Source organism: Opisthorchis viverrini (genome assembly GCF_000715545.1).
Source record: "Opisthorchis viverrini unplaced genomic scaffold opera_v5_158, whole genome shotgun sequence".
Classification (NCBI taxonomy): domain Eukaryota; kingdom Metazoa; phylum Platyhelminthes; class Trematoda; order Opisthorchiida; family Opisthorchiidae; genus Opisthorchis; species Opisthorchis viverrini.
The window spans coordinates 1,061,356-1,083,822 of NW_008751812.1; the positions used below are offsets into that span (position 1 = coordinate 1,061,356).

The 22,467-nt window shown below is 46.1% G+C and overlaps 3 protein-coding genes across 3 annotated transcripts; 1 reads left to right on the forward strand and 2 right to left on the reverse strand.

Moving 5' to 3' along the window:
- Positions 1-248: 248 nt before the first annotated feature.
- On the forward strand, positions 249-11,697 carry T265_07048 (hypothetical protein; the record flags this gene model as incomplete). The annotated part of the gene is made up of 8 exons (XM_009172472.1): positions 249-388; positions 653-890; positions 941-1,059; positions 2,171-2,339; positions 7,163-7,444; positions 9,035-9,332; positions 9,523-9,770; positions 11,292-11,697. 8 exons carry the CDS (start codon positions 249-251, stop codon positions 11,526-11,528), a joined length of 1,731 nt encoding a protein of 576 aa, XP_009170736.1.
- On the reverse strand, positions 8,397-11,421 carry T265_07047 (hypothetical protein; the record flags this gene model as incomplete). Its single annotated transcript, XM_009172471.1, has 4 exons — positions 8,397-8,592; positions 8,636-8,844; positions 10,203-10,351; positions 11,361-11,421. The coding sequence occupies 4 exons, from the start codon at positions 11,419-11,421 to the stop codon at positions 8,397-8,399; spliced, it is 615 nt and encodes a 204-aa protein (XP_009170735.1).
- Positions 11,698-21,645: 9,948 nt separating the features above from the next.
- On the reverse strand, positions 21,646-22,122 carry T265_07049 (hypothetical protein; the record flags this gene model as incomplete). The annotated part of the gene is made up of 1 exon (XM_009172473.1): positions 21,646-22,122. The coding sequence occupies one exon, from the start codon at positions 22,120-22,122 to the stop codon at positions 21,646-21,648; it is 477 nt and encodes a 158-aa protein (XP_009170737.1).
- Positions 22,123-22,467: the final 345 nt, after the last annotated feature.

The following is a 22,467-nucleotide window of genomic DNA, read 5'->3' on the forward strand; positions in this document are numbered from 1 at the left end:
AGCTGAAGACGGATCATAAAAATCCGGTGGACCAGTGCAAGTCTCTCAATCCGGTATGTGGTTTCCGCTTTCTAATCAAATGCTGTTACTCAGCTGGTTCTCCCTGAGTACCTTTTGCATGGTGCATATACAGTGCTCTTCATTATCACGTTTCAACTGGGAACGGCAATTTTCAACATTCCACTGATGGCCTATCATGTTTATCGTCGCTTCGCTTTTGAACTTTCTGGTGCTCATTTTGCAGTTACATGCACCGTCCTGTTATAAGGGGACCGGGACTTTATGACCCAACTAATGAATACAATACAGATGAGCTAAACAAGGCGATGCGTGAAGGCTGGGTGAAGTTAGCCTTCTACATTATCTCGTTCTTCTATTATCTCTACGGGTATGTTCAGTTCATTGTCATCCGTCAGCGCACACAGAATGATCTATACTCTTGTTACAGACTAGTTTCTCAATGCAGCAGTTTGAACTCCAGTTTGTTCGTCCTCAAGTGTCATTCGAAGACTGCCGCTATGATTGAACGTTATGTGTATCCCGCAAGCTAAGCTGTATTCCTTTCTAATACATCCTCGCAAATATGACTTACCGTCTTTATCTATTTCTGATATTTTTTATCCCTTGCTATCGCCAACACGCTTCATTTTAGAATGTCGCTCATCTGTTCATTATCCAACGAGGTGCCGGAGCATCCAGTTATTAGTCCGAAGTCTGGACATGTCTTCGAAAGACGCGTAATTGAGAAGTACCTTCAGGAGAATGGGACTGATCCCATTGATCAACAACCTCTTACTGTAGAGGAGCTTATCGAAATAAAAACATCTCCGTTTGTTCGCCCAAAACCACCGTCAGCCACATCAATTCCTGCCATTTTGAAGACCCTACAGGTTTGAATCCATTAGTGAGCGGTACTCACCTTTCACTATTTTACTTTTAGGACGAATGGGATGCTGTAATGCTTCAGTCGTTTACCCTCCGTCAGCAACTACAAACTGCTCGGCAGGAACTTTCACACGCCCTTTATCAACATGATGCTGCCTGTCGCGTCATAGCCAGGTTTGTCCTACCTGCCTTGGGTTTTTCCACTTGCCTCCTTCTGACGGTCTGTATCTGAGCGTTTTGCTTCACTTCTTGAAGTTTTCACGCGTCTGCGTTGCCTGGAAAGGTTCATTTGTACGACGCACGTGCGTGCACCGCGAGTGCGATAGGATGTTGAGGAAAGAACCTTCTGGTGCAAACGATTCTTTCGTTTGTCTTGCCAACAATGCCGTTTTATAATAGTTTAAAACTGTTGTGGACCACGGTCCCTTAATGCTTTCTTATTGCCGCGAACCCCGGTCTAGGTAGCCACTTGATCGCCTGATGCGCTTGGCCAAACCAGAAGTCAATAAACGTGCGAGCCAGCTGCTCTATTAATCACTGTCGCGTACAAGCGGTATGACTAAGAATACAACTCATCTGTCAAGGGCGAGTGAAGGACAACCGTTGAAATCCGTCTCAACGAAAAACGGCTATTCCATTAGCAGTTTTGTAGTCCCGTCATGTTCGGAGCTGGTTCTCCTAATAAGAACGAAACAGGCTCTGAATTGTGCGCAGTTTATAAACAACCGTTTTTCAGCCTAATTACCTCTGTAATGACCAACGACTTAGCGTCCAGTTTGCTAGCAAGAGTTCCATTGTTATGAGTCATCTACATCTATTTTTGTTTCGCGGTTTATGATAGTTTAAACTTTAGCAGCCGTTAGACTGACCAGACCACGTTCATTGCAGTCTTTTGGATCACAACTTATCCGGATTTGAGTTCTGTTTCCTCTGAATGTGACAGTTTTGTTTGCATGACTGCACTTTTACCTGACAACTGCACCTCAATCTTTACTGGCGGCTGTGCCAACTTTACGACTACATTGATTTCAGTGTAAACTTAAAGTGGTATTCACACCGTAGAATTGGTCATTACCCCACCGTGGGGTTATTTGCCCTCAGTATTAATCCCGATCAGCAGCATACCTGTTCACACGAAATCTGATTCACTTTACTTTGTGGACATGGTATTACCATTGGGCCCTGACTCATAATCATGGCGGTAAGCGTTGTTACTAGATGTGTTGGAACGTGGAGATCTGCTGCCTATCGCCATCACCCACGGGTCTGTCCACTTTTATTTCAGGTTAACGAAGGAAGTCACGGCCGCCCGTGAGGCTTTGGCCACCCTGAAACCTCAAGCAGGTATTATGGCTCCTGGTGCGGCTGCCGCACCAGCCTCAGCACCTGCGGTTCCTGGTGCTCAACAAGTGACTGACACTTCCGGTGATGCAGTTATGATAGATGCCAACCAGGTGAGTGGTTTTCACATTTGTTTACACTGTCAGTTTGGTTTGACGTTCCTGCCCGTGTTGATGTCACATCTAGGCACAGGTTGACTAGCGCATGCAATCAACGTCACTTGGTAGTTTTGATTTGGCTATAAGCTCCAAGCACACTAGTTGACAGAATTCAACGTGAGTTTTTTGTCGTTTAAACGACTACGGTTTAATTGAATCAATTCATATCTTGGGCGATTCGAGCTTAAATCCATCCGGGTGAAGTAAGCAACACAAAAGTTTGCTCTTTTCGTTTTCTTTTATCCGGAACGTTTGATATTCAGTAGGTAACGAGACTGTGAATATTCCCATGTTAACGACCGTAATACAGAAGTGTGCGTTTCGTTTGTTCTAGAGTAGCATAGGTCCGTCATTTGGTGGAACTTGTTTCCGTTTAACCTACCCAGTAGTGGTACCCGAAAGCAGGGTTCAGGAGAAATCCGTGAATGCAATGGTTTCCTCTAGCATATCAGTTCACATTGATACCCGTCAGTGATGTTGGGCTTTGTAGAAGTTGTCAAGTCGGTGTGTATCATTTAATCATGAAGGGTCGTTTCCTCACTCCCATCCAGGGGGGACATTTCCTGATTTGTTACTCCCGAATGGCGACAATCCTCTCATTTCTCCGCTAAATTTTTACTAGCTTCCATCTTCGATTACGTGAACTGCGTGGCACATGCCTAACTTGACGTTCTGTGCACACGAGTGATGGGTGTCCTGAAACTCACGCATACCCAAAACATTTACTGGTCATGAGGTTGCTTATCCATTTTGTTAGATTCAGTTTAGACAAACTCATTCCCGAGGTAAGTTCCCAGGCGTCTCTGGATGTCTATGGGTTGACGAGCATCACAATGAACTTATCGCTTAGTTATTTGCTCGTTACTTTCAGCAATCCAAGGCTATGGTTTGCCTAATGGGTGTAAAGCCGTACAGAAAAGTCAACATTCTTCATTATGTTTATCACCAGGATGTGGCAGAAAGTCAGTTTTAGATAAGAATATCAGTAGATTGTTCGGGGTTATCATCAACCTTCCCAAAACTTGTGTGCCATGCCTGACATCGGTGGAACGTTGAAGTAAACATGGTTGCGGCATTTTAGACTATAAGGCGGTTTTTTTTACCATTGGTACACATATCACATAGGAGTAACAGAATGCGCTCTTTTTGCTGCATACGAAGCCGAGAAAGTTCGATGACATCTGTTAACATTCGCAGACTTGTTAAAGGCGAGCAGCAAGTTGATACTGATAGAATTGGCAGCCTCGTGCCCGATGATCTAATGGCCGCGATGATACGTCATATCAGAGGAACTTAGTAAAATTCACTTTTGGCTAAGACTAGCACTCCGTTGTGAAGAACCAACTATTCTGGAATAACCGACTTCGGTGTCTTTCATCTCACGGTAGTGAGTTGCACACATCAGGTATCGTGTTAAAGCAAAGCACATCCACTGTACAGCTTTCTTGTGGCTTTTGTTGACCCATTATTAAGCCTTACCTATCGCAAGGCCCGGAATATAAACAACAATGCACATTTGTATGGAATGCCCGGTAGGGACTTATCCTGCTCTGTGGTTTTCAGAATCTCAGCCACCTGAACCTCCGCCGGAAGGGCTTTAGAACCTATAACGTCTTGCTCTCACTTTTGTCGAGTCACAGATTGCCCATTGTTAATCTTTTGCCAACTAGGCTGGAGGATTGCACTCGTTTCCGATTACGAATGAACATGACACACAGCTCAACTAGCTCGAGTTCAGCGACTTCGTTTCCCCGATACTCGGTTACCCACCATTTCATCACGACCCGCCACTGCCGTCTAACTCCCGATCTAATGTTCAGACAGCGGTACTACTTAATGAATCAGCACGTTGGACGCTCCTCTAGGACGGTGGTTGGTGGCTAGTCTGCCGTAAATGTCAATCCATTAATTAAGTTTGTCAGCTGTTAACCATGTACAGTGGGTACATTGGTTCGAGCTGCTACCGTTTTCATCACCATATAGTGGGAAAGTGGGGTAGGTACAGCCAAGAATTGAAAGCAATGGCACATCCATTTAGTTCGGAACTAGGTAGCTCTGTATCGAATGTGATAGCTTCGATTCACGACTGAATATGTGATTGGGAAATTTCTATGACTGTCATTAACCATTGATAAGTCAATTCCCGGGGTCTCCATCAAGGAAGCCGGCAGTTGTCGGCCCGACTCAGTTTACTGGTCAGTGTTTTCATAATTCGTTGCTAGGTCATATACCATCCACCTCTCGGTCGCTTCCACTCAGCACACGGCTGGGCGAAAAGAGCTCTGTGAGACGAACAGTCCTCTGGCATTCGGACTGGCATAACCTGTGAAACGTGAGTAATTCATCTGTCATGGGAGAGGTCCTTCCTAAAACCATCTGGCGTACCTCAGCGTTGTTAATCTGACGTTTCCACCAGATATCCAGATCTCGATTGTATCCAGTGTTCATCTAGTCGAGGTGGATGGCTTAGATAAACAGTTCTGAAAGCTGGGGGCATAGCTTCTCTAACTCTCTTCTGTTCAACCTCCAAGCAATCTCCAAAGTTTCCAGCATCTTTCTAGCCAGATGAGCTGTGTACTTTTGAGTTACTGAAATGTCGAAGTTGATAGATGGATTTCCTCTGCTTTGGCGTATGTAATGTTGACGGAAAGTGAAGTGATAATCGGGCCCACAAAAGTAGCGTACCCCAGGTGGAAAGACAATCCTTAACTGAGGCTCTCCATAGGTAACTGACAACCACAGGGTCCAATAGGATGAATGACTATCTTGCAGCTGGTGACCTCCAAGTGACTTGATGTGGGCGTTTGTGCTGAAAGTTCATACCGGCCAGGAACGGACGAAACAGTTGTACCCTATTATCCGTACGTGGAGCATCTAATCCAAATCTACCACCTAACTGTGCTTCTTCGCGGTGTGTTCGTCCATCCTTGACATTCAGGTCATCCTTCAGGATTACTACATTCGCCCCTTTTTACTGACTGAAGCGGTCACGATGGACTTCAATTTCAGAACTGCAGTCTGTCAGGGGGTATGGTGATAGGACAAATAAACTTCGTTTGTCGTGTTGACCTGGATTGATCTCAACAGAGCCAGACAGCCGCAGAGTGCAAGGACGACTGTTTACTGGGATTCAGTTCGGTAAGGCGCTTTTGGCCTTAGTGCTGAGTGCAAATTCCACACCTTGGACACCACGGACCATTTCATGTACTCGCAAAGTGAAAAGTGGAACATTTGAGATTGTCCTACGCTCAATTCGCACGACCATGGAGGGTTTCGAATGCATGTTTCGTAGATACAACAACGACAGAGTGAAACCCGGGTTTTAGCAAGAGATGACTGTTGCTCAATCTGACACAGTACGGATTTAGGAGGCTGAAACGTGGGTCAGGTCTCTTGAAGTTAATAAGTGACTATTTAGGTATTCTTCTTTCTGGGAGATACACGGAACAATGGCTAAGGGATTGACAGATTGGTTAACTACATTGCAACATTCGGTGGGCGGGGAAGACCGGTGAGCGAAGAGCTTCAAGGGCTGATGGTACTCCCGGAATACCCAAGCCAAAGACGGGGGTTTGGTATAGGTACCCCACCTTGGGCTGTTGACTGAAAATCCCGACCCACAAGGTAGTGGGGGGTGTAGGGTTTTGTTCGTTGCATTTCACTCGGTAGTCTGACGCACATGGCTGCAGGAGGCCGGCCTGACCCGAGAACGCTGGGAGTAAGGCACTACTGTCTAGTGCGACTGCGCACTAGGTTACTTGTGAGCAGCATCAAACTCTGGTTTCCGAAGTATTTGGGCCGTATTGAATAATTCGCCGATGGTCACGGTCAACCAATCAGAGCGTGCGGTTTTTATAGCCGACCTCTTCTAACCGGTCCTTTCTTGGGGGAAGGTAAGATCCCTGCTTCCATACATATAGACATGCTGGTCGCCTGGGGCAAACACCTTACTGCCTCCACACTCCGATTGCGAAGAACGGTACCACTTTATCTCCAGACCGTCCGTTATTGTAACTTCTCGCAGTGCGGGGACTCGTTGTTCTTCGTCGGGCTGTTTTCCGTTGACTTTCCTGGCATGGTGGAATCTTTAGGAACTGATTTCCAGCCGATACAACCCGCAGGATCATTGCAGCTCTGAAACTCAACCACGGCAAGGTGGCCTTAGGTAGGGTGATCCAGATTTAGTGGTTATCACAAGCCTTCAGGTCTTCAGGTCGGGTCACCTGGTCTCAAGCCATAAATGTAGAAGTTTTTGTGCTCAATTTCTATACGCGATCGTTTATGTTCATTGGTTCTACGGCTGGTACGAGTAGACAACTGTTGGTTTAGTTCCTATAGTGCGCACACCGCTTTCATCCACTGCAGTTGTCGCTGATTATGAAACTGTTAATATTCAGACCCACCCAAGAACTCGCCCATGTGTTCATCCTTCAGGACTACCGAGGGCCTTACAGGATCCACGTTAGTTCGAGTGCTTATCAGCTGACTAATCATATTCATTGAGAAAACGTTATTTCAATCACCAAATTATTCCGTCAGCTGAATTTTTTCTGATTATAGATACAATTACGGTCTGTGTTTACCTGTTTCTCAGTGCGTGATGTTTTGTGACAATTCGAGTTCACAAATTTAAGTCACGAGTAATAATGACCGAAGCGCACTGTGTTGTCCTCATCTAGTGGTGGCCTTTAAGGGCACTGCGAGAAAACTGTTTGCACATTTTTACTGTTGGTTGCCTGAATAATTCTACCGATTTTTGCACGCTCTGTTTTTCTTAGCTTCAAGAAGAGATTGGTGTGAGCGATGATGTAATCCAGACACTACAAGAGCGTGCAAGTCAGCTGACGGCGGAACGAAAACGACGGGGAAAGACCGTACCTGAAGGTCTGGCTAAGTCGCGCAACATTTCCGAATATCAGCAGTTGTCTAGCTTGGTTGGCTTGCATTCAGCCAGCATGCCAGGCATTCTTTCTGTGGATATCAGCAAAGCATCTCCCGACCGAATCGTCACTGGAGGAAATGACAAGAATGCGGTTGTCTTTAACCTGGCTTCATCTCAGGTTAGTCCCCGTTTCATGCTTTCGAAACTCTGTAGGTTCTCCTGGAAATTCTGCCTATATGACTCAGTTCCAAAGACGCACAGCTGAAAAAGGAAACGTTGCCCCTTTAGCTTTTGCCGATGTGGGTTGAACATGGGTGGCTGATCCAGAGTGTTGTTAAAGAAATATTCCACCCATTCGAATACTCCGTCACATCACAATTCTTTTTCAAAGAATCCAACGCCCGGTAGCGTCACAAGTTGACCACCAATTTGTTAGACCAAATATTTCACCATGCACTGGTCACCATAGTTCCATCGATTGGGATGACTGGATTTGCTGGAATCGTGGTTTATGTCACACACCCCTCCCTATCGTTGAGGGCACTGTCTAGGAATTCAAATACATTGAATTTTACAACTTACCTATTCGTGTAGCAATTCGATTCAAACGTCCGTCTCACCTTAGTGAGGAATCCCTAGAGGCTGATCGTATGTGCACTCTTTTCCAGTTGTGTGATCGTCAAGCATGAACTCCTTAACAATCAAATCCACTTCTTTCCGGATAAGGAGTTCCAGGCATGCCAGTGTTTGAAGCTTGTCCATGGCACGATTACTAAGTGGGTTTCATCGCATCTCTCGCTTTCCAGTCGCCTCGTTACGGATTCTCCGACACCGACTCATACGAGACTACGAATGTCGAATACCCGAACACTTTTCAGTTCCGCTGCTCGGACAGGTCATCAGCCACACAAGACAGCCCGCGCTGTAGCTTGATACACACGTCCCTTGATCCAGGGATATACCGCTTTGACACCATAGGTGTCTCCAATTAGCAAACGCGACGCGATTCGGATTCATGTATCGACCTCATCTGTCACACTGCAATCAGAACTAGTGCAACTTCCGAGGTACCTAAGACACTCCACAACTTCAAGTGCCTCCCCCTGGATTTTAAGTGGTGTGTTCAGTGACTACATGTCCACGAGCATGACCTTACACTTTGTGGGTGGAAAGTGCATACTAAAGGGATGGATGACTCTGGTCAGTTCATCCAAAAACACTTGCGCCCTCTCCGCTTCGAAGACGAAAACGATATCGTCTGCATATTTCACATTGACAAGGTCGTCGTCAGGGGTTTCGAAGTCCTTCCAGTGTTCGTCTGATTGTCTCATCGACCACGAAATCAAATAGGGACGCAGATATTGGACACCCCTGACGGATATCGCTTTGTGTCGGAAGCTTTACGAAAACGATATCGTCTGCATATTTCACATTGACAAGGTCGTCGTCAGGGGTTTCGAAGTCCTTCCAGTGTTCGTCTGATTGTCTCATCGACCACGAAATCAAATAGGGACGCAGATATTGGACACCCCTGACGGATATCGCTTTGTGTACGGAAGCTTTTGAAGAGCCAGAAGTCTGTCTAAATGAGCTTTCTCCACGAGAGCTGTCGTCTTAGTTTCGTTGTTACTTTCAAATCCTATTTCTAACGGTAGCGTATCATAACGTCCTTAGCCTTATGTCTTCCAGCACTTGCGACGCTTAGATGTGAGGAAGTTGCCTTGTTTTACAGTTTATAACCAATGGATATCTACTTTTTTATTGTTAGGTGATTTCCATATTGCGAGGGCATACAAAGAAGGTGACGAATGTGGTGTATCATCCCGCTGAGGAGCTTGTATTCACTGGCTCCCCGGACACCACCGTGCGTGTGTGGGGTGTGGAACAGGGTCAGTGTGCCAGCGTGATTCGTGCTCACAAAGGTGCAGTCACTGGTTTGAGCATCCATGCCACGGGCGACTACCTGCTATCTTCCAGTGCCGATGGCCAGTGGGCGTTCAGTGATTTGAGGCATGGCCGTGTTCTTGTACGCGTTTCGGCAGTTGATAAATCCGGAGCCCTTCAATGTAGGTCTCGTTGGTTGTAAGCTTTTGTTTAGTACGTGCTTATGACAGTTCAGGAACTTCTAGCTCCCTCAGTGTGTAGTCAAATTGCGTGTATTGCAGTCGTCTTTTTATGGTTAGTCTCAGGGACAGCCTTCTTCCCTTTTTGCACAACTGTCTCCGGCTAGTCTGCTGCACTGCTACTGTCTTTCAGCTTTAACGTGCGCTCAATTCCATCCGGATGGTCTGATTCTTGGCACGGGAACAGGAGACGGCGAAGTGAAGATCTGGGATGTGAAGGAACGTCGCAATGTGGCGAACTTTGGTCATGGGGCGGCGGGGGCTAACCAAACAGTCACAGCACTCGCGTTTTCCGAGAACGGTTATTACCTGGCAACTGGTGGTGCCGATGGTCAGGTTAAATTATGGGATTTACGAAAGCTGAAGAACTTCAAAACTCTGGTAAGTTCGATTTTTTCCTCGGAAGCGTTATTATTCCGTCCTTAAGGTTGGAGTATTGTATGAGCACATCGTGCAAGATAGCATTTATACTCTGAAACAGTCTGCGTGTGCTGTTTACAGACTAGTTCTGAGCTTCACTGCTTTTCTTACTCGAGACTTATGATGGACTGGTACCCAGAATTAATGGCATTAGAACTTTTCATTGAACTGTTTGGTTTTGCTATCTGTTCCATACCATATATTACCTCAGCTGCAGTTGGAAGAAATTTTCAACAGTGCACCGTCCAGCTGTTCCCAGGTTGGGTACTGGCGGGGTGATATGTCTGTGTTGACCAGTACAGTCTTCCAACTGCCCCATTAGCGGCATTAGTCTGTTTTACGGCTTGGAGAGGAGTATTGCATGTTTGGGGGAGGGGAGCTCGGAAATCTCACACTTTGTTGTTTAAAGCGCCTTCCCCCTGGTCCGCCATATGGTTTCATGTCGTCTTTAACAGTGCCATTGAACGAGCTGCTGGGAGGTTTGTCAGAGTCGGGTTCCACATCCTCCACAGTACTAGCTACCACTGATTTTGTATATGGTACTGAATACGAAGGAAAAAATAAATGAAATACAGATCTAACTTAAGAACGGGCCACCTACGCGCTGCACGTTCAGTTGAAAAATACAACTTAGGACTTCGCTTGAATATTGAGCAAATCTTCCATTCCCACCAAATACCGTTCATACGAGTGATTTGTTCGAAGTCATTTACTGGACGAATACACTTCGTATCAGCTGAGAAAAAGGTACACTCAGTCCATACACCCAGCCAAGCGGTCCATATCAACAGAGCATCTGCCTCCTTCCAAATGCACACTTTTCAGTAGTCAAGCGATTGAACCGTATGTACTCACTCCGCTCTTTCAAACCACCATAATGATGGCTTTCAACGGTCGAAAACTAGACAAGCTTCCGTGTGATGTCGGTTTGTCGAACCAAACTGGCTTTTGGTATACCTGCTGTACTGCAGGAAGTTGTAGGCGGTGGCAAAACTGTAGCAACGGCATGGCATATCAGTACGCACTGATTAGGTATCCGAAACCAGTAACCCATTCTGCCTTACGCTGGTGGTTTCCTAAAGTTTTACTTGAAGAGTTACGGATGAAAACTATGACCTGAATTATTGCGAACATAGAGTGTGACTATCTTGGTTAAGCATGCAGAAGCGTTTCACGTCGGAGGTAACGCATTTCACGTTAGTTTCTGGGAGGGGGGGGTTGCATTTTGGGCGAGAAGTAACTCCACCAGGAGTTATTGAGCGTTGGGAGGGGACCACTGTACAGCTTACGACAATGTGGGGCTCCGCTTTGTATTGCTACTTAGAGCGGAGCGGATCGTCGGCCGACTTTTCTGTGGAAATGCACCGTTCCATGTCGTAACTTTTTTTTTACGTATTGTGGCGATTTAAGGCGTTCAGATTGTTTACACGGCGTGTATCTAAATGTCGGTTAACTTCATCCACCGGAGAATTTTATCTTCAGGTTCCTGGTGAAGAACAACCAGCAGCGTACGAAATCCACGACATCGAGTTCGATCAGTCCGGGTCTTACCTGGGAGTCGCTGGTACAGACTGCCGGATTTACTTGTGTAAACAATGGGATCAACTGGCATTGTTCAACGATCACACTGCACCCGCAACTGGATGCCGATTTGGAGAAAACGCAAACAGATTCATCACTGTCAGTTTGGATCGTTCAGTCAAAGTATTCGGACTGTAATAGTAGCCGAGTTCCCATTTCCGTTTTGTAACCTTGTCGCCATCCTGTCTTGTCCGTCTTGGCGTGTTCTGTCTAAGCCATGCCACACATTATTATACTTGCGTTGAGGTGTGCTACCAGTCTTGTGTATATGCCATCAGTTGCGTTTTATCGGAAATAAACTATTTCGGTTTTATCCCTAAACTCAAACCTTAAACGGGGCTCTAGGGCTATTGGGAACGAGAGCTTCCACCTTAGCGTACTTTGATCTGTTTAGACGTTCTATTGTATTCCTACCTGCGCACTCAGACTATTCGCTTTCGAAAATGAACGCTATCTAGAGTCAAAAATAAGCCTAATTCTTCTGGTCCTCCATGGAAGTTCTGCTCCTCAATCCAACGGAGTATTTCGTGGGAACTGTGGGATTGGTTGTTTCAGGTAGGTAATCTCTTTTTGGAGGAAGCTGTAAAGCCAGACGTTTCACATGCTTATTTAGAGTAATCTGTCCAATCTATTTCGGCACGCTCTTCTTCTGCACGAAAAGCGTCAGGTTGTTTGTGGAAGCGATAATCCATGAACACTGTTGCGCTGGTCTTGAAGGTGTTTTCCGTAACTCAGTCTATGTTATACAGACTTCTGTTGAACTTGTTTTATCTTTTATACATGGGAACGGCATAACTTTATGCATGCGGGCTTAATGACGTTGAGTTGTTCAGGACTATTAGGGACCGTACGTATACCAGAAGTCGGTCTCCGACTTGTACATGCGCCCTACGATCACGACTCTAGCTAGCTCAGGGTGGCGTCCACAACTGGTTCAGCCTGTGCAACCTACATATCTATTCCTTCTACGCTCCTTTTCAGTTTATAAACTGGATTGCAAATTTCACCCACCATCACAAAATGGAATTTCAGGCTATATAATCGATTCGTAGTCCCCAGCACTAAGCACATGATTTCGGAACCATCGTAACGAAAGTTTAGTTGCGCTCGGGTGTGTTAACTGTGAGTTTTCTTGGAATATTTCACTTTGTTTTGTTCCAGCGAAACAGTCAGGTGGTGAACTTGAATCGGTAGTCTAAGGCCTGTCAATAGCGGGGTCCTCACTTAGACAACAAAGTGAGTTTGCTTCCTTGTATGCGAATCCTGCGCGAATGACTTTAGTGCCGCAAGGACTATCTTCTCGACGAGGGCATTTCCCGTTTGAGGAGTCTGCATTTTTTATGTGAATGCGAACGAGACGCGACTCTGTCGGGGGGTATTTTCGGTAGCCCATCATTAGCTTACCAAACTGGAATATTCTGGTGCGCGAAATCCATCACATTAAATATCAACCGGAATCATAGCTGGTCAAACTGAAATTGACGTGTGAAGTTGCTTAAACTACTTTGTTGGCAGAGAACTACTCGCAGGGTTACTCAATATTCCACTACCCGTTTCGCCCTTATGGTGATTTACTTGGTAAACGTAGTTCCCATCATCAATCGTATGTTCTACTTGAGGACCAAACTGCAAGTGCACTCGTTTGCGAATTATATTAGTGTTGACGGATTCGGCTGAATCCCTCGTTCCTGACATTGCTGAGCCCCAATGAGGGTGAAGCTGGTAGTGGACTGTTGGAGAGTTTTCCGTCACCTTATCAATTGTGTGTTCTGTCAGTAATGACACTACGAGGTCTTGGATACCGTGCAGATTGAAACACGGAGAGCAGCCATTGTGCAGCCCATTCAGTCGAAGGTTATCACAAACGAGAGATTCAGCCGAGTCGTTAGGACCAAATCAGTTTGCAAATGAATTTAGTTCGGCAGCTACGTGGAGAACAAAGTTGTTCAAACTGTTCCTAAGAATTACCGAGAAGGAACATGAGCAATATGAAAGCAGAGTCCAGAAAACAGGCCTTCGGCAGCATCCAAATCCGCTGTAAAAGCGTGGCATGAACGTTCGTGATAATCAAACGGGCAATTCGCTTTCGAAGTGTTAACCACGGTGGTATGGAGTCGGAGAAATGGTTTGTCAGATGCTAAATGGAATGGAACCAGATACACTGTAAGACGCGACACTGGGGACCCATGTTATCATGGTTGGAGCAGCTACGCTCCACTGGTGGCATCGTTGTTCCATACTATAGCGATGCGGAGTGGGTCACAACTTGCGTTCCATTCAGGTTATTCGGTAGCGGTGGTGGTAGTGGGTGGGTTCATCACACTGAACAATACGCAGTGACTGATTTCACGAGCGATTTTGGGAAGTCCTTATGGACGCTTTGTACAAGCAATGGTGGTATCCCTGTGTAATAAATGATAAAAGAATGTTTGTCCTTCCGTCATTATTACAGATTGTGTGAACCTAGAATGCCTGATGCGCAGGCTAAACACTGCTGTGAAGTGGACCGAACGGAATACGATCAAGATGACCTGTGTTAATTCATATACTGTGTGAGCGTCGTTGTAACGGTTGTCACACGACGACCAGTGGGGGATGAGATGGTCATCTGGTATATGCGTTCGTTGATTTCTAAGTACTATATAGCGGGAGATAAGAACTGTTTCACGTGAGCACAACACGCCTGAAGGAGCGATACGATCGAGCTTAGCCATCATCCAATTTGAGGAGAAAGCACTTATTCAAGTGCCTTGGGGTAATTTTCGCGTACCAGCTCCGATTTCAAGGCTCTGTTCTTAAATGAGAGTTCCATCCAGGGAGCACTTTTGAGATTCTAATTTTTTCTATACTGATCATCATCCATATCTATATCTATATCTATACTGATCGCATCAACATGAGCAACCTCCTTCTTCAGAATGATGAAGCCAAACCACATTTTCCGACAAAATCAAGTTTCGAGCAGGGGGGAAAGGAGTGCTGACCCCGGAGAAACAAAACCATCATTCAAAAGTTTCAGCTGAGACGTCATTTTCCCTGCAAAAGAGTCAAAACGTCAGCAAGTGCATTGACTGTTGAACTTAAGTGGCCGTTCAAGAGTTAGCTTGAAATTGCAAAGCTCTTGCTCTTCCCTACAACTACGACTGTAAAACTATGATGACTGGACGTTGGAAGTCCCGTCTTTCAAAGTGAATTCAAGCAGCCATCCTTAGTAATGTTTGTTTGACACCGTGGACGACTTAATTTAGGAGACTGTAAGTAGAACGAACTCATCGGGTTTCGCATGGTTTTTTATTAAATCGCCAATGTCAGTGACAACAAAGGTTAATAAAGCTACATGGAGGACCCGGAGCCAATAGCAAAATACGTTACAATGATACGAGTCATTAGATTGAATACGTTCACCGTCACGAAAAATGAAATTATGAGCGAGTCAAATCATGCCAATAATTTAGATGGTTGTAATGAAACAGACCTCAAATCGGCTCCTGCAAATAGCTAGAAGTGGTTCGAACGTATACTAAGTTTGACGGTGAAGGGTGGGCATGTTCTCAAATAGACACAAGTATCCAAAATTAGTAGCTTCAGTCACAAGCAAAATAAAGCTTAGGTGACCTGGCCTAACTCTGCCTTCCTGGTGGCTGCAGTTGTTGAGATTGATATAAAACTCTGTCGTGTAACCTTTATATGTCCGTTTTGATATAGTGCAGGTCAACTCATGGCCCACGCCAAAGGAAATCACGGTGTTCGTGAATCTCGTTTATCACAAGGAGGGGAATTCTGTGATTAACGATTTGTGGGTAATGCAGTGTCCGCTGCAATGAGACCTTCTACCCAAATGTAGGAAGCTGTTTTCTATCGTCAAATAACGCTGGATAACAAGCTGGTTTCAGTGGTGCTAATATGGTTGACTCTATCTGGATAGGCTACTTCCAGGGGCCGACTAGAGGTTGTGACCTTTAACAGATGGCCTGCAATTGAATTACACCCTCCTGAGACCGACCAAATGGTTCATTCCAAGGTTTAGTTTGTTCATGGTGCGAGAAGCCGGATAACACTCAAATTTACTTTAGGAGGAACATCATTTAATCCAGGGACGTAGATCAATTTGAACGGCTGTCCTCAGAAAAACGAATATTTCAAGCCACGATACTGTTCATCCGTACGAAATTTAGTGTACAGAGTTAGAGTTTTCTCAAGGCAATTTAATAAAGTAAAATACTGACCTGCTTCAGGAATCCCAAGTGATTCATTAACAGAGGCAGTTCCTGCTAGAATCGTAAACGCTTTATGAACCGAGTAGTGAAAATCTATTTGCATATGAGGGCCAAAGGTCTTCTGGGTTGGGATCGGCTTTTCTATTTCACTTAAAATGGATGCTTCAGATATCACTGTTGCACATCTATGAACAGGCAAAGCCTGCCATAGGTCGTCGCCTGCCGCCATTCGGGTCAATGCCAAGTGTCTGTCCAAACTCATACACGGTTCGCTAAACGTGGTAATTTGTCAAGACCATGCGTGGTTATGTAGGAACAACAATAGTCGCCGTCATTATGAGCTCGCCCGACCCAAAGCTGTCACCTTGTCGTGGTGATCGGGCTTCTTTGCTGCAATGATCCTGCGGGCTATTCTGGCTGGAACTCAATTACTGAAGGTTCAACCGTGCCAGGAGGGCCAAAGGGGAGCAGCCCGACGAAGAACAGCTAGTCCCCGTACCGGGAGTATTACAAGGGGGTCTGGACGTAAATCCGTACGGTCCTTTGCGATGAGAGTGCGAAGACAGTAAGGTGTTTCCCCAGGCGACCAGCATGTCCATAATTATGGAAGCACCGATGCTGCCTTTCCGCGAGGATGGATGGGTCAGAAAAGATCGGCCCCAAAAACCGCACACTCCGATCGCCAACGGTTGACAGCGCATTATCCAACACGGTCGAAATACTTTTCAAACCAGAGTCCAGTGCTGCTCAGAAGGCACTTTATGTGCACAACCGCATCAGGAGTAATGCCTTGCTCCCTGCGTCCTCGGGCTAGGCTGCCCCCTACAGCCATGTAGGTCAGACTTTTGAGTCATTGGCTCCGGGCCGGGTACTCCAACAGAACTCTAACAACCGTTGTCTCGCGGTCCAAACTTTTGAGTCAGAGGCTAGGGGAAGGGTCCCCAAACAAAACCCTACCCACTGCCTTGTGGATCAGACTTTTGAGCCAAAGGCTCAAGGTGGGGTACCTAAACTAAACCCCTTCATCGGCCTAGGCTACCGGGAAGTACCGTTTGTTATTGCAACTCTTCGCTCACCGGCCTTCCCCGTCATTCCCTCCCAACCCATCGTACAGTGCAGTGCAGTCGACCCATCTGCCAACCCCCCAGCCACTATTCGGTGTCTCAACTATCGCCCAAAAAATGGACAAAAATAATCACCTACCAACCTCAAAAGATCTGATCTATGTTGCAGCGTTCAATGTCCGTACTCTATGCCAAATTGGGCAACAGGCATCCCTTGCTGAAACCTCAATTTCCCTCTCTATCTATGTATGTTATGTCTCAGAAACACACACACAAGACCCCACGTCGATCGCGCTCCTCAAGCTGCTTAGGACGAGCCCAGATGTTCCACATTCCACCCTTCGGGGCTCCGGTGATCCTGACGCAATGGTTCGTGACACCTACGGTGTGGAAGTTGTGCTCAGCCCCAAGGCTGGAAGCGCCTTACTGGACTGGATCCCAGTGAAGTCGCCTTTGCGCTGTGCGATTGTTTGGCTCAATTAAGATTAACGCAGGTCGATTCGGTAGACGGTTTGTTTGTCGTATCAACATACGTCCCAACAAATAGCAGTTCTGAGACTGAGGATGGTTTTTATCAAGATCGGTCACGACTGCTTCGGTCGGCAAGGACGGACATAGTAATCCTGGCGGGTGATATGAATGGACAAGTTGGACGACTAAGTCCGGAAGAAGCACAGTTAGGTAGTCGATTTGGAGTCGATGCTGAGCGGCTTCTTTGGTTGTGTGCAGTTGTGTGTTCCTGGCCAGCACGAACTTCCAACACAAACGCACATACCGAGTTACTTGGAGACCGACCACCTACCACAAGACATCGCGGACTGAGCTATCAGTTACCAATGGAGAGCCTCAGTTAAGGATTGTCGTTTCTTCTGGGGTACGCAGCGACTCTGACCACGCCATCGTGCGGGCCCGTTTAGCACTTCGCTTTCCATCAGCACTACGCGTGCCAAAAGAGAGCAGCTCTGTTCATCAATTTCGACAAGTTTCAGTAGCTGAAGAGTATCGGGCCCCTACGCGCAGAGGACATACGGAAGATGTCAGTGTTCGATCATCGGTGTCTCCGCGGCACTGATCAGGTCTGGTGGGAACAGTAATGCTGAGGTACGCCAGATGCTCTTAGGAAGAAGGAACACTCACGCTCCATAGGTTGCGCTACTTAGGACATGTACTGCGCATGCCAGAAGATTGTCTGCCTCGCAGAGCTCTTTGTGCCCATCCGTGTGCTGAGTGGAAGCGACCGAAAGGACAGTGTATGGCCTGGCAACGAAGTACGAAAACACTAACCAGTAAACTTAGTCGGGTGGGCAACTGCCGCGTTACTAGATGGGAACCCCGAGACTCAAATCACCAGTAGTTAATGACATTGGCGGAAGTGGCCCAACCGCGCAGTCAATGGCGCTAGTGCATCAAAGTTATCGCCCTTCCTGTGTAGCTACCCAATTTCTGAACAAACTGAACATGCCTTCACATCCAAGGCTTGGTTGTGTGTTCTACCTTCCCGTGACCGAAACTGTAGCAGCTGGAACCAACGTGCCTATGGCACACGGTTTATAGCTGATAACTTGATTAGGAACTCGACAGTCCTTGAGTTAACGCACTGTTACGCTTGTGTTATGTTACTCATGTTTTCTTTAACCGATACTACAGGTACGATCGTTCTAATAGATAATGCTTGGTAGTTAGTGTCTGAGAATTCCGTCCACGAAGTCAGATGAGAAAAAATCTGGTTATGGCATCAGATATTAAAAGTGATGTATTAAAAACAGGGACAACTGTACATGGTATTTCCAGCAGTGGTTCCCGTTGTGAAGTGAATAAGCCTTCCAAGGGACAAGAGAATGTTTTCTTCTGGGTTCATTGGTTGTTGATCAGGTGGCTACCAATATTTCAACACAGTATCAACAACTCTTGGGTTAAAATCAGACGCACTTTTCCCAGAGAAATGGATTGCGATGGAAGAATCCTGCTGTTTCAATGAAGGGAAAGCTCCATGAATGGAGTGATGCGGTACCAATATTGCGTCACCATTCGTAATAAACTTTTGCTTTCAAAGTGATGCGGCTGGTAAATTCTCCCATGAGAACGTCAACGTACTCGTCACTCAGTTTAATAAAGTATGGAGATGTCAGTACTTGCGCGCCGAAAAGACGCCTTCATACATTTCGAACACAGATGTCGTGCTGCGGCAAAAATTCTCTGGCTGAACGAGAAATCGTATTTGGTCGGAACGATACATTCGGTATTTTATTACGTTCTTTTTCAGGTATCTTAACTGCCATGCCTATCCACAGTGGCCCCAAAAATAATGCCGTTTCCTCTGTATTGGTTTGCCGTCACCCAACTCAGCTTGTTAACATGTTTCAGCGTGACAGTAGCTGAATCCTGATGCTCACCAGAAAAAGACAATCTATTGACAGTTCCCATGCACAGTTTAGCGAAAGTCCTTCTTCCCCACTGCAGCACCGGACAAGGTACACTAAAGCCTCGAAGTACCACAAAACAAGCCTGTCACAACTCTCGGACGGACGCTCCATCCCAGCTTAATGAAAAATACACTGTTCGGCTTTAGATGCACAGATACCAATGACGTCGAAGGCGGCACGAGGGATATAATATTTCCGGGTTGACCAATCCTAGGCGAGAGCAGTCAGAAAGTTGGGTTGGAGTATGCACCGCAGATCTTCCGCTCAGTGGCCTCGCGTCTGAACCGCTGCGGTCCGCCGAGTCGCGGTTATTATGCCCGGTGTGAAGCAAAATGCAGCCANNGCCGCGCGTCTGATCCGCTGCGGTCCGCCGATGCGCGGTTATTATGCCCGGTGTGAAGCAAAATGCAGCCACGTGTATCACCAAACGTGAAATTCGCAATATTCGATTTCCAGGTTGTTTCTTTTCCTGTGTCTGAGTTATTGGATGTTTTGAACTAACTGTTTACATGCACTAGTGGTGAAAACCGCAAGTAATGGTATAACTTTCAACGAGCACAGCTAGTGTGTGGCGCACAAATATGCCAGACTGCCCCTTGTAGCTATCGACGGTACAAGCATCCTGGTGTCTCTATCTCCTTAATATGCACCTCTTGGAGGAGTCGCGAGTGGTTGCCCGAAAAGTGACGATGCACAATAATCTTTGCAAAACACAGAAGCGTAGGAGTCTAAAGAACCCAGTAGGGGAGAAACAGTTCGGAAAACTGTCTACACCACTCCGTATAATACACAACACTTGGATTAATTTGTGCGTAAGTATTGACGCTATGCCCACTAAATCTAACTTTTGCCCGTTTCCATCCACAAAAATTGCCCTGGAACCTTGATGCCCCGGGGTATCTCTACAGCGTGCGTGCTGCAATAGCATGGTTAACCTCTATTCCGATACTCTTGTTAACGTCTGCATGTTCATGTATCCAACTTTCATTCGGAACAACAAAACAACGGTTTCTGTCAACTATCTTCCTTCACTTTTGGAGGCCTAAGCTTCCCCCTGTTTACAATTCGGTAGGCCCAATACTACCATACGAGAAACAAGGTTAATTCCAACCATATAACTCAGAATGAAATTTTGTTTGTTTCATGGAGAGTGACGTAGACGTACCCATGTCAACCGAAAACTGATTAGAATAGTCCAAAACTGTAGGTTACCTCAAGCCAGTTATCACACTGCTGAAGGCAACACACGTTATTGTGGAAACAATACGAAGATGAACGTCAATGACACAAGCTATACAATGATGCATTTGCTTAACGGTTGAGGGGGCGAGATGGCCCAAGTGGTTAGAGCCCGAATTTACTGACCGGAAGGTCCGTGGTTCGAATCCGACCTCCGCCACTCGACCTCCCCTGTCTAGGCTTGGGCAACCTGGCAGTATCCCAGCCCTCGTGCTTCCTTCGGGTGGTATGGCAGCTAGGCACCGAAAGGGTGCTACAGCTGAAAGCTTTCTTTCTTCTTTTAACGGTTGAGGTAAAGGAATTTCAAAGATGGGTTCGGCAGAAAAGCTGGTACGGCATAAATTCGTCATCTTCGCTCAAGAACACTTCCGATGAAATAACGTTGAGGACATAACAACGGTAATCTGCACCAATAGAGAAAACCATATGTCCACATTAATAGTTCAAAAAACTTCGGAAAATTTTGTCTGTGTGATTGTTCCAGGAGCCCCATGCTTTGAAAGATTACTGATCTCGAGAAATACACTCATTTGCAAATCAATTTGGTTTTCACGGGAGACTAAATTGAATCTCTCGTTTATGATGTCCTTCAAATGAATATGCCGCACACAGGCCGCCTCATGATTTAGTTGGCACGATATTCGAGATATCGCAGTATATTTTCATAAAGGAAACTACTCACAAGGTTGCTGAAAACTCTTCGTCAGCCCACGACCGGTTTCGCCCTTCTTGGGGATCATCAGGTAGGCGCAGTCCTCGAATTTCCGTCAACCTTATGATCTAATTGAACCCAAATCGCGCTGTACTTCTCGAAAACAGTGCAATTTGGATTCAAGTAGATCATAAGGTTGACGGAAACTCGGGGAATGTGCCTATCTGATGGGCCTCAAGAAGGGCAAAACCGGACGTGGGCTGTCGAAGAGCTTTCTGCAACGTTGTGAGTAGTTTCCTTCATGAAAAAAAGATTACTGATAATTCCACACCTTACACGAGCAAATTACATCGTCAAGTTTCTCAACTAAGAAAAAGTTGTTCCTCTCACTGAGCTAGTAGCCCCCTATTTCGAGTCAAATGGACTAATGGCCATGTTGTTACAAGTTCACTTGGTAGTGAGATTTGCCTGGAGAAAACCCAACGCGTTTCACAGAAACCTTTGAAATGGAATGCTATGATTGGCGAATCGAGCGCTCGAAATGGAATGAAATGCAAGATTTTCATAGAAACATTGACCATCAAAAGAAAGGCAGTTGTATTTACAATGAAAACAAGAAAGAAAAAGGCGCATGATATTGTCTACGGTGTAAAAACCAGATCAGGCCTCCTCAATGGGATCATCGCTACGCCAAGATTCCTCTACAATCTCCCTTACACGTTCTTCATAACGCCGTTTGTCTTCTTCGAACAATTCCGCAGCGACCGTATTTGCTGGAGAATTCGGGTTTGGATCACCGAGCAATGACTGTAAGGAGGTAAGTATTGCACCAATATTGTAGGAGGATGACCACATGTTTTGTAGGATATCCAAACAGATGCTTCCATCAGCGTAAACGTTGGGATGAAACATTTTGGAAACAAATCGAACAGTCGGTGGAACGTTAGGATAGTTTTCGGTAAATTCCATTGTAAGTTTGAACACGCCGTCGGCAAAAGGAGTACCGTCAGCGCCAAGGATTACCGCGTGCCATATAAGAATGTTGTTGTCTAAAGGCACTGCATAGACACCAGGCGGCGGGTCAAGCTGGATTTTTCTGAAGTCATTCATTAAACGCCGTCTGGCTTTGGTTGACATGATGGCTGAAAAAAGAATCCAGGTGGTGGAAAAGGTACTTACAAGAAATTACGGTGCAACACTCTTCTGTGGATCACTGAAGAGAGACGTGCAGACAATTCAAACCCACATTAAGTGGTCAACACCTTGTGGCAGGCTGAACCGGCTTCTTCACAGAAAAAGACAAATGTACGGGTCCAGTAGTTGATAAAAAGCGCATGTTTCAACAATGACCGCAGTGAAGCATAAAAGCCATTACCAGACAACTCAGCTGCGCTGGTCGTTGCCGTCTCTATGGATGGGGACCCCGAGACTGGCCACATCAATGGCTAGAGACATTATCAGACACGGCCCAGTCGCGCACTC